A 12,846-nucleotide genomic window follows, 5' to 3' on the forward strand; every position below is an offset into this window, starting at 1 on the left:
TCCCTGCACAGAACTGTGATTGTCTGATGATTCAGAGGCAGCAGCCTTCGCTCTGAGAGCCCGACAGAGAGTGAATGCAGCTTTCTGACTTACAGTGCAGAGTCAGTGACCGTGGCATTATAATGACATGCTGATTAGACGCAGGCCAGGCCACCACTGTACCGAACAGAGTGCAGACTGTCAGAGAGTCTGACCAGTTTAAAGGCCTGAATGCCACAGCATTCCAGTGAGTGCAAGTCAAACCGAGGCTGCAGGGAAGAGGAAGCTTCGTCCAAACCTGGATTCTGTGGCGGAGCCCCGGCGGTGACGGCTGAAAAGGCCTGTGGGAGAAGGAGAAGCAGGGAGTCTTTGTCTGGCAGCACATCAAAGAGCTGCTAAGGTTTTATTCCCGGGGATCTTAGCGGAGGACCGTCCTCTGACCCAGCCGAGGAAGTCAAACCCGGGTCAGAGGCTAATGAAGCTTCCTCGGGAGGTCCAGCAGAGACACTCAGAGGAGGATTTACGATCAGGTGTCTCCGCCTGCTGAGTAAACTCTCTGCAGGAAACATCCACCTATCTCCTCCCAGATACCGACTGGATTTCCTGGACTGCCTGAGGGGACCTGGGGTCTCCAGTCCGTCCCCTCCTGGGTCCCTCAAACCAGACACTCAGTCTCTATTGTTCATTATCCTGCAGGGACTGAAGCTCCCTCCCATAGATACTCCATATTAACTAAAGAGTGAAAGGCCGTACACATCACATAGAGAGATTTGGTGAACGTTGTCTGGTAGATTATCATGGCTGTGCCTGAACCACAGCGTCTTTATTCTGTGAGAGTGGATCCTGCTCTTTGTTTTCATTTTATCAGTCAATGATCATTTTAAAAAATACCTACAAATCTAAAATTTCAGAATTTAATGATCGTGTGAATATTGTTCAATTTCAATTTTGGACTCCAGACGCTTCGTACTTCACTGGAAAATCTGCTCTCAGTAACACAAACACACTAAAATACTGAAAATCACACAATAAAATCAACAGCAGTTCCTGTGTTCTGCTCTGAGTCAGTGGACAGACTTTGACGTGGACGATGGTCTGTTGGATGTTTGTTAGTGAAATGCACCCTGGGAGTCGTAGTTGAGTAGCTCTGACTTTTATCAGAGAACCAGATGTTTTCAAACACTTTTGTCCTGGTGAATCAACAGGAGAGTTTTACTGCAGGAGCTGGACGTAACAGGAGAGAATGAGCAGATATCAGGTCCATATAATGATGAAACATTAACATGGTGTGTTGTCTTGTGTTTTGCAGAGTTGCTGGGCTCCACCAAGAGACTGAACGTGAACTACCAGGACTCAGATGGGTAAGTGATGAAGTCAACACTATAAAAAGACATTTTTCTGGACACATTTCTCTGAGCGAGGGTGTTTCTGTTCCGTGTCCAGTCATTACTCTGCTCCCTCTGCATCTATAAAACAGTTTCCACTCTGCAGTAACTCCTGCTGCTGCTGCAGAGCTGGAAACCAGAGGCGAGGTCTACAAAGACTCGTTAGGAGGTTCTGCTGCTTCTCGGTCTGTTCGGCTGAGTCAGCAGACTGGCTGAGGTGATGCCGGTGTCAGAACATCATTTAGATCTGGTTTGTTACCTTCTCTGCCTGAACCCTGAGCCTCAGCCTCAGTCTGTTCTCCCCCCGTTACCTCGTCAGTCGGTGAAACGCTGACTGGTTAAATTTCCCCCTCGAAGCTCGTTAGCCCAGGAGGAGCAATAGATGAAGAAAGTTTTGTCTCTCCTCATTAATATTTCTCTTTGTTCAGAGTTTTTATTATCCTCCCTGTAACATCTCGCCGCTGTTTCCTCTCAGCCGGCTCCCTCCTGACTGAGGTGTCTCATCTCTCCACTTGTTTGTTTTGCTTCGTCAGTCGGTCCATCGCTTTGGTCTAGACTGAAATATATCAGCATATATTCAGTGGATCCTCAGTACAAACAGTCATTATCTCCAGAGGATGATTCCTACTGACTTTGATGAACCTTTTCCAGTCACAAGCCTGATATATCTGACTCCCCTGATCCATAGAGCGCTGCTGGGGATAATCGTTATCCTCACGAGTAGCGTAAAATAAAGCTCCTCTGATTTTAGCTCCCATTCAACTTTAGGTAAAGTTAACTAACTAATTAACGTAACTAGTTAACGTTACCACCAGTTACTGAACGTAGCAGCTGTTGGTTTAGTTATACTAACGTTAACGTTCATCTAAATGTTGCGTTATGATGCTGTTTTGGTCACCAGTGCATTAAGCTAACGTTAGCCAGGTAATGTTAGCTATGTAGCTAAACAGCAAATAGTATTGAGTAGTAGTAATAGTATAGTATTGACTGAAAACATTCACTCAGCCACAGCCCATAAGGAACAGTTCAAATCCATTAGAATTTATTTTACTAAAGTAAAAGAAACGTCATGTTACCTTTAAGGTAAAGTGATTTCAATGTGTTTTACAGCCATTTAAAAGCAGATTTTCATGATCATCATGACCTAATATATTTCCTCCTGTTTGTTTGATAAAAAATACAGGGAGCAACAGTTTTAGGAAACTTTTTTTTAAATGAAACAATATATTTGTGAGGTGTTTTTAAAGATTAACGCCTCCAATCTGCTCGGAGCCACAGACAGAGAAGCGTTAAGGTTTTGATCTCTTCATGCAGCAGCAGACTCTTTCTCTACAGTAAAAGTTGTCCCAGATATTTCAGAGTCAGTCTCTCCTGTCAGAGTCCAGCTCTGTGATTTAACGGCCTCTCGCTAAAACAGCTGAAGCCTTTTCAGCTCTGAGTCAACACCACTGTCGTAACAAAAGCTCAAAGAGAGAGGACGAGGAGCGCAGCAAAACAGACTGTAGACCACCACATCAGTCCTGAGACTCCGTCAAGTGTTGGGCTCCTTTGTTGGCCTCTCAGAGGGCAGAGGGGGGGCAGGGGAGGTCAAAGGTCAGGGAGCAGAGGGCTGGACTGCGACCAATTAGATAGGAGTGTTTACAAAGAGCCTGGATGACTTAATGCAGAGCTGACAGCCGAGACTCGTCAGGAGAAAGTTAAAGTCACAGAGCTGCAGCTGCAGTTCAGCTGATGTGTTGAAATGATCATATCAAACACAGAAAATCCCAGGAGCAGGAAACATTCACACATTTTTACCTGCTGACTGACTCACCTGATTAATGGATTACCATTGATCACTGACTGGTTAAATCAACATGATGTCAAAGTCTGAGCTTCAGAATCTCTGTGATGGTTCAGTGTAACAGCCTCTGTCAGTCTCACCTGCTCCCTGAACACCTGAGGCCTTCAACTCAGGGTTATCAGGGGGAGTCCGGGTCAACAAACCCTGGTTCACTAAACTGGTGTTCAACAGTACGACAGTGTTCACGACGTCGGCCAGTTCAGTCTCTGTTAACTTAGATTAGTTTGTGTTTGCTGGTGCAGGCAGGGAGTTGTAGTTTAATGACTCAGTCACAGACGCAGTGTGAAGCAGACCTCAGGTAAAACCTGTCCACCTTTCATAGTGCAGGTTAATCAGGAAGTTACACCTGTGCAGGTACGATCATCTCTGATCTCCAGCCAGGAAACTGACGGAAATACCAGGAAGTAGAAACAAGAGTTTGTTTGTTACGGCTGCAGCACTTCCTGCTCCAGAGGCCGGGGATCATGGGTAATATATGAGCCCTCCTCCCTGCAGGGGGCGCTGCTGCTCAGTGAAGTTACAGTTTGTGGCTTTAATGGATGAATCAGCTCTCTGGGGGATACACAACATCAGCAGGTCTGAACTGTACGTGGTGTTTCCCCTCAGTGTTAAAGAGAGAGTGTGTGTGTGTGTGTGTGTGTGTGTGTGTGTGTGTGTGTGTGTGTGTGTGTGTGTGTGTGCTGGGGCTAATAGCCTCCGTGGGGATGTGGATCTCAGGCAGGAAAAGGTTTTTCATTATTCATTGGTGCTGCCGGGTGATGCAGCTCCGCCCCCGCTGCAGTAATCACACGGCTTCATCTAAACACAACACCGCTAACGCACCGCTTCCCACAATCCTCCAGCGCCCGCACGGCACGTCAGCAGTCAGTCAGCAAACCAGGACTCTGTTCTCACGCCTGAACTTTTCCTTTTCCTTTTTCAGTTCAGACCAGTTTCTGTTTCTGTGACTCAGCTGGTCTGTTAACATCTGTTCAGATTAAAGTCAGCCGACAGACCGCAGGGCTACAGCCACACAACGGCTGACATGTTGGCTGATATTAGCAGCTTTAATATTAACATTAAAACAGCAGCTTCGTGCCCTGACAGCTGTGTTCCAGCTGCAGATGAAGCTCCAGAGAAAAGGTTTGTGTTTTCACTGAGAGGAGTCTGGTTCGATCTGAACACTGGGGATCTCTGGGAATCCAGTGGACACCTGTCCACATCAAAGTCTGTCCTAAAGACAACACGATGAGAGGATTCCTACAGAGACAGAGCTTCTTATTAAAGAATCCGGTCCTTTTAGTTTAACCAGAAACATCTCTATATATCTCTACCAGACTCCATTGACAGAAACAGGAGTTTTAGCAGTGTTTGTGTTGTTTCACTGTGGTTCTGTGTTGTTGGGTTCAGGAACCAGAGGCTCAGCAGAGGAACGAGGCTCGTACAGGCAGTGATTCTGCGTCAGATGCAGATGAAGAATCAGGATAAAACTTGTGTGATTAGAATAACAAATGAATGCAGCAGAGGTCTGAGCTCTCTGAGGGTTTCCTGCCTGATTTATTCATCTGATCGTTAAACCCACCGGAGGATACGGTGTCTTTTGTCGAGCAGCTTGTTGACAGACAGAGTAACACTCTGAATGAGTGAACAAATAAAACAGTAACGTTGAAACAGATTCAGAGGAGAAGCACAGAGCCGGAGGTTATGTTTAATGAAACAGAAAGGCATCCAGCTCTCTCTGTCTGAACAATAGCTGACATACTTTCCTTCTGGCTCAGACACTTTAACATTTGGCCAAGTTTTCAGCTCCGATCCTCCTCTCCAGGTGGATGTACAGACCTGCGCTCTGTTATTTATTCCTCATGTTGTGATAGGAGTAAAGGTGTAGTTCATGTGTAGAGAGGGTGGAGGTGGCAGGCCGGGCGGTGTCTGGACCTGCAGACTGAGCTGAGGAGGTGAAATCAGCCCAGACCTGTCACACACATCAGAGTGACTGAGGACGTGTTGGTGTGTGTTCCTGACAATATCTGTCTTTATTGACATGCATGCTGCTGTGTGTGTGTGTGTGTGTGTGTGTGTGAGAAACAAACACAGTGTGAATACAGGAGGCTTCTTTTCTGCGTCCCCGTGAGACAAATTAGTGTTTGAGTCTGCGCTGACGCTGCCCGCTGGCTCGCTGCGTGGACGGGTTTCTATGGAGAGAAGAGCTGGAATGAGTCCGTGTGAAACGCTGCGATGGTGGGAGCTCCGGCCTTTTGTCCGGGAGGAGGGAGGGAGAGAGGGAGGAGAGAGGAGCGGAGCTGCATCTGAGGAGGGGAGAGAAACCATCCGGCTGCTGCAGCACTGACTCCATGACCTGACCTGAGACTGGGAGTCCAGGTCTTAAAGTCTGGTCTGAGATGGTTGCAGCGTCCTCAGCTTAACGATGGTCTCACTCTGCAGCTGACTCTAAAACTGACTGTGAACAGAAAACCAAACTAAATGTGACTTTATCCTTCAGTACTCCATTAACATTATAACTCAGATATCTCCATTTGTTCACAATGAACTGACACCTCACCTTTTTAACTGAGTGACTCTACACACACTTTTAATGTGAAGTATTTCTTCAGCTATAATCAGAATAAATCCAGGTTCCCACCTTCAGCTGCTGTTCATTTCTGTTAATGCTTCATTGACCACACAGCAGAGTTTGGGTTTCTGAGGCTCATGTACTGATTCAGCTGATACGTCAAACTTTAGACTAAAAGGAGAAAGAAACGAAACATTAACAAACCTCCTGATCAGCTGCTATAAAACAACACCTTTAAACTCTGCTTTACTCCTTCAAAATAAAAGCATCCGCCTCCATAACAACAGGTCAGTGCCTCCACAGTCAGACTGATGATGAAAGGTCAGGTCTCCACAGCCAAACATGTGGAACAGCTGTAAAACTGATCTATAGTTAGTTTCAGACGGATACCCCCACCCCCACCCCCCGACCGAGGGTTTGGAGCTCTGTGATTGGTCGGCTCGCTGCAGGAATGTGACACTATCAGCAGGAATGTCTTCTGTAACTCTCCCTCTCTGTCTGAGCATTGGGGGGGGGGGGGAGGTCAGGGTCTCTGTGTTCAGGGTCAGAGCTCTCTCTATCTGAACCCCCACCACCACCTTTTATTCTCTGCTCCTTGATGACAAGTGATGGGGGTGATGAGGGGTGAGGTCGCAGGGGGCCTCCCTCTCCCAGAGAGGGTGGGGGTGGAGTGGGGGGGCTGTCAGGTGAGGAGGGATTGTCTCAGTCCAGCATGGAGGTCTGCAGCCTCAACCAGGATCCAGACTCACTGCACACTAATACACATTAAAAAATGACATTCTGATTTATTTGAGTAGAACTTTAATAAAACTAAAAATCCAGAAAAGTCCAATTGAAAATGAAAAATAAAAAACCCTGTAAAGTGCAACCACAGGTCAAATCTGTTGACCTCAGTAATATCATTAGAACTGATGGATGAATCTGTGGGCTCAGCTGCAGTGGTAATGATGTGATGCAGGGATTTTAAGATAACATAGAACTTTATTAATCCTGAAGGAAACTCTCCAAAACCTGCAGCTGTGGATCAGATCTGAGTGAATCTAGGTTTTCATGTGAAACAGAATCTGACGGTTTGTGGACCAGGTCTGGATCAGAAACCAGACTCTTCACCTCTGACGACCTGTTTGCAGGAGACGGTTCCTGATGTTAAAGTCTTTGAGTCGACTGAAGGATTTCTTCTCTTCCTTCCTCCATCACTCTCTCCTGCTCTTTGTGACCTCTCTCTCTCTCTCTCAGTAATCCATCCATTACTGTTGGAGCCGCCCTCAGCGCTGTCTCTCACTGCACCCACATCAATGCCATCGCTCACGTTACGCAACAGAAAGAAAGGCAGGACGAGCGGCACTAAAAACAGCCCTCCCCCCTCTGTCTTTATTCATTTCTTCTTTTCTTTCTTCTCTCCTGTGCACAGCTCCTCTAATGTCTCTGCCTGGTTTTTTATTTTTTATTTACAGACCACCACATGTAGCCTGTAGCTTTCTCTCCTCTCCTGCCTGTGCCTTCACATGTGGGGGAGGGTGGTTAGATGTGGAGACTGTGGAGCGTAGAGTAAAATGAATTGTCTATAAAAGAGTCTCTCCATGTGTTTGCTCTGAGGCAGAGCTGCAGTTAATCATTAGTTTCATGTACTTCCTGTCATATTTACAACTTGATCTTTTAGTTTATAAAATGTTAGAAACAAGTGGAAAATGTTCATCTTTACTTCCTGTTTTGGCCCAAAGATGTTCAGTTTACTGTGATAGAAAAACTGAAACTGCAAACTGAACCGTTTGGTTCGGCTGCAGTGGATGGTTTTGGATGGTTCTGACTTTTGGACTAATGACAGGAAGTTTATGCCAGGTCATCACCCATTAAACAATAGAAGAAGAAAAACTTCATCATCCATTAAACAATAGAAGAAGAAAAACTTAATCACCATAAACAGTAGAAGAAGAAAAACTTCATCATCCATTAAACAGTAGAAGAAGAAAAACATTGTCACCATTAAACAGTAGAAGAAGAAGAACTGGAAGAGCAGTAAAAATGAGACGAGGAGGAGACAAAATATTTAACTGAGATTTGGTTCAATGATGAAAAATGTATAAAAACGATGAAGCTTGTAGATTATCCTCAGAGAGGATGAACTGACAACACGCTGACGTCAGACTGTTCATAAACCAATCAGTGTCAAGTATAGAGAGACACAGCACATGTTGGTTACAGGTGTGAAACTGCCTGAAACAAACAGATTATAGATCAGAACTCTCGCTCATTAATTCAGTTAAACTGTTCCAGCTGTGGTGTAGGATAGAGGGTTTGTTGGTTGTGTTTGTTGTGCGAGTGTTTCTCAACAGTTTAAGTTTGTGATTCTCTAACACGCAGCGAATTAAAATCATGTGTCTGAGGATGTTAAATGAATCCTCACATATAACGTCTAACTCAATAACCCAGAGCTGCTCTGGTCATGTTAAACCTCGTGCTGAGAATCTCAGCTGTTTATTTGACCTTGATCTAAAGTTTAACAAGAAAATAAAATCTGTCGTTAAATCGTCTTTTTACCATCGTAGAGTCAAACATGTTTCTGTTTAATGATTTCAAGACGATAACCCACGTCAGACCCAGTCTCGTCTTCAGCTGGTGTTACATTCACAGCTGTTAAATTAATCTAATATTCGTCTTTAATGCTGACGACCTGCAGCTTTACCACTTGTTCTTTACTCATAAAAACCAGTGCAGGCTGATTAAAGCTTCAGAGACTCACTAACGTCTGAACCTGAACAGGAACAGATCAGACCTGGAACCACCCTGACCTCCCGTCGTCAGGTGAAGGTGGTGATGGGCTGAGTGACTGATGTTTGTGGTGTGTCTGGACTCGCTGCCGCTGACTGAACGAACAGGAGGGAGAGTCAGACTGAGTGAGTCAGACGTGGACCTGCAGGTACAGGTAACACCACAACACCTGAGTCACACCCTCCATGGAAAAATACTCCTGTTGGATTCATTAAACTGTTACACCTGGTTTAGACTCGGAGCTCCAACTGTTTCTGTTTTTCATCGTGTGAGTTGAACGTCTCGTTGACGAACATCAGTCCACTTCCTCCTCCACACGTTCACGTCGGCGTTTCTCGTGTTATCACAGCTCGTCTATATATACACAGGTGTGCTCTCGCCCCGGCCTCCACCTGACGGAGACGGTGTGTTCAAACACCACGTTCATGTAGAAGAGAAGACGAGTGAGAGGTGTTTGTTGTACAGTCTGTAACTGTGTGACACTGTCCTCCACATTGAGGCTGTTTCCTGCTCCATCATTGGTTGAATTTGTGATGTCGTGCTGTGTAAATCAGACTCGCTGTTTCCCGCCACCTGCAGCTGCTCAGAGGTTTGTTGCCATGTTTATTAACCCTCCCCCCCCTGTGACCTTTGACCCCTCTCTCTCTCAGGTTCTCGGCCCTGCACCACGCTGCTCTCACAGGGACCACAGAGCTGCTGTCTGCTCTGCTGGAGGCTCAGGCCACCGTGGACATCAAGGACAGCAACGGTAACACACACACACACACACACACACACACACACACACCACACCACACACCACACACACACACACACACACACTCTGCCCCACATACTCACTCCAAATACACACTGATCCAACCTGAGTCAGCCTGAAGCTCGTTCAGTGAAGTGAAGCTGTGAGCAGCAGAGGACGGCGTTGACCTGTCGTGTTGTCGTGGTGCGTTCACTGCAGGGATGCGTCCGCTGCATTACGCCGCCTGGCAGGGGAAGGCCGAGTCAGTCCTGATGCTGCTGCGCTCCGGAGCCTCGGTCAACGGGGTCTCTCTGGACGGACACATCCCCCTGCACCTGGCCGCTCAGTACGGACACTACGAAGTGGTGAGTCGGCTATAGTCCGATCTGTGTGTGTGTGTGTGTGGGTGGGGCTCTGCTGATGATTAATCCTGGGGTCACATGTGACTGTTACACCACTCTGTTAGTTTCAGGACAGGATTAGGGACGACTGTCAGACAGAGATTTACATGTTTACACACACTCACACACTCACACACTCACGTGTTGAACATCATAATAATATAACACACTGCTCAGACACATTTACTCCACTGACTGCTGATCGTCTCAGTTCAGATCAGACTGTTGAACTGTTCCTTTAAATGAACTTATTTTTAACACACACACACACACACACACACTAACCCTCCTCATATTCTCAGGTCGTGTCTCTGTGTTTCCTTCGTGTGTGTTCTGTGTTTTCACTTCAGCTTCTGTCTGTTTCAGTCTGAGATGTTGCTGCAGCATCAGTCCAACCCCTGTCTGGTCAACAAGGCCAAGAAGACGCCTCTGGACCTGGCCTGTGAGTTCGGAAGAGTCAAGGTGAGAAAAAAAGTGTGTGATGTTTATAAAAGGAGGAGAGGTTTTGTTTCTGGATGTAAATGAATCACTATATGTCAGCTCCCAGTAAAATCCCTGTTTCTGTCAATGGAGTCTGGTACTGATATACAGAGCTGTTTCTGTGTTCAGGGTCAGGGTTCAGTCTCTGTGACCGGAGAACACACAGTCACAGCTGACACACACACCACACACACACTTCTGTCTGTCAGTGAACTCCACTGTTTCTCTGGAGAGTCAGACACACACACACACACACACACACACACACACACACACACACACACAAGTTTGTGTTACTGCAGGTTAGAGTTTTACATGAACTCTGTGGAAAAGATGCTCCACACACACACACTGAACACACACACTGAACACACACTGAACACACACACTGAACACACACACTGAACACACACACTGAACACACACACTGAACACACACACTGGTGAGAGTTTGTTAAATGAGACATGATGACCCCATGGCTGATTCAAACTTCACTGAGATATCTTTAGAGTGTGTGTGTGTGTGTGTGTGTGTGTGTGTGTGTGTGTGTGTGTGTGTGTGTGTTAAAGCCTCAGCTGTTACTCACTGGTGTCAGGCTGTGTTGACAGCAGCTGCTGTGTTTCCACTCAGAGCAGCCGTTCACTCTGATGGATCCTGATGATCCTCACCTGAAGACACAGAGCTACAGGATCCTGAGACCAGGAAGTCAGTTAGCATGTTAGCATGTTAGCATGTTAGCTCTTCCTGTTGTCAGTGTGTTTCTGGTTAAATGTCTGAAATAAGGTCTGTGGTTTTAACACAAGCTCAAGACATTTTCAGGTTTGATTCTCCGACATAAAATGGGTCAGTAAATCCCCCACTCCTGATGTTTGAAGCTTTTACGTGTCTTAAAAAAGGCGGTTGCTAACGAGTGTCTAAATGAGACTACAGAGGTTGTCGGGGACGTTAACATGAAAACCCATCTACTCACAGTGAACGAGGGAACAATGAAAAGATGGAATCAGCTGATTCTTTTCTCTCAAAGTGAACTCAGTTTCTCTCTGAGCTGAAGCTTCCAGCTGTGACTCTGTGTCTGTGCCAAACATCTGGATTCACCTGCAGCTGTCTGATGCTGTGTGTGTGTGTGTGTGTGTGTGTGTGTGTGTGGTACTTCGTCTCATCTCTGTCTGCCCCCCCCCTCAGGTGGCCCAGCTGTTGCTCAGCAGTAACATGGTGGTGGCGTTGTTGGAGGGAGAGAGGAAGGAGCCGACAGACTCGGCCTTCACCACCCCGCTGCACCTCGCCGCCCGCAACGGACACAAAGACATCATCCGGTACGATCACATCCTGTCACATGATCCTGCAGCGTCATGTACGACACAGCTCAGAAACACTTAAAGGAACAACACAGAACTTTAAACTTGATCTCAAACCACCTTCACCTTTTAGGCCACTTTCACTAATAATCCCAGCAATGATGAACACTTTTATTCTCTGATTCTGTTTTTTCTAAACGACTCATTTCCACACATGAAGCAGGTTGTGTGCACTTCAGGGCCTGGGTTAGAGTGACTGATGATGTGAGTCAGTCGCTCCGTGTTCTGTAGATACAGTCTGATAATGACACACAGGATGAGGAGAGTGGAAGCTCAGGTGTTACTGTTCGCTCACTGACATTAAACTGTGGAGAAGGATCCACACGTGACGAGTCCCCGTCTGAACCGAGACGTTCACGTCTGATGAACCAGGACGACAGAGCAGAGGGCGGAGCTCCTGTGGTCTGTGGCTGGTAACCACTGAGCTGCACGTGTGTGTGTGTGTGTGTGTGTGTGTGTGTGTGTGTGTGTGTGTGTGTGTGTGCTGTGTGCAGTGGAGGGGAACAGTCAGCAGTTTAAGCCTGAACATGAACCTGCTGTAGAACAGGTGTGTGGAGTCACTTTATTAGGAACACCTCACCTGTCACCTGCATCACATCCTTTGTGCAGACCCGTCATCCACTCACATGATGGATACTGCAGGTGCACAGGTGTTCCTAATACAGCAGCAGATTGGACCTTTTTCTTCATTAATCCACTGAGCACACACACACACACACACACACACACACACACACACACACACACACACACACACACACACAAACGGTTCTTGTTTCTTCATCTTTTTTCCAACCTTCTTTGACTCCATTATGTTTCATTACGCCTGCAGCGTTCTGAGACTCAGCTACACAACAAAAACCCCGAGCTTTGGGACCAGACTTCCCTTCAGATCATGAGGTCTTCTGAGCTCTGGAGCTCCCTGCTCGGCCTCAGGGGCTCAGATGTGGATGACGTGTCTGTGTGTTTGTTCCCAGGCTGCTGCTGAAGGCCGGCATCGACATCAACAAGACCACCAAGTCTGGAACAGCTCTGCACGAAGCGTCTCTGTACGGGAAAACAGAGGTGGTCCGACTGCTGCTGGATGTGAGTTCATCTGAGGACATACACATCTCTATATCATCAGCACCAGACTCCATATGACAAAAACAGGAGTTTCACTGGGAGCTGCTGGAATACCACTGCCTCCATCTGTTAGTGTGTCTGTGTTACTGTGTGGTACTTTTACTGCAGTAAAGTATCTGATTACTTCTTCCAGCACTGAAAGTCTCACAGTAACACAGACACACTAACAAATGGAGGCAGTGGTATTCCAGCAGCTCCTGGTTAAATCCCTGTTTTTCTCT

At 46.6% G+C, this 12,846-nt stretch overlaps 1 protein-coding gene across 7 annotated transcripts in view; it reads left to right on the forward strand.

Annotated features, from left to right (window-relative positions):
- The window catches only part of LOC108882385 (caskin-2), a 48,560-nt gene that overhangs the window by 20,652 nt on the left and 15,062 nt on the right, over positions 1–12,846 (forward strand). For all 7 annotated transcript variants that reach the window (XM_018674855.2, XM_018674857.2, XM_018674858.2 and 4 more), the window contains exons 3-8: positions 1,289–1,340; positions 9,178–9,275; positions 9,483–9,628; positions 10,031–10,126; positions 11,328–11,458; positions 12,478–12,586. In XM_018674855.2, coding sequence (XP_018530371.1) covers positions 1,289–1,340; positions 9,178–9,275; positions 9,483–9,628; positions 10,031–10,126; positions 11,328–11,458; positions 12,478–12,586 — 632 coding nt within the window. The remainder of the gene's footprint in view (positions 1–1,288; positions 1,341–9,177; positions 9,276–9,482; positions 9,629–10,030; positions 10,127–11,327; positions 11,459–12,477; positions 12,587–12,846) is intronic.

The sequence above is a fragment of the Lates calcarifer genome, linkage group LG11 (genome assembly GCF_001640805.2).
Source record: "Lates calcarifer isolate ASB-BC8 linkage group LG11, TLL_Latcal_v3, whole genome shotgun sequence".
NCBI classification, from domain to species: domain Eukaryota; kingdom Metazoa; phylum Chordata; class Actinopteri; family Centropomidae; genus Lates; species Lates calcarifer.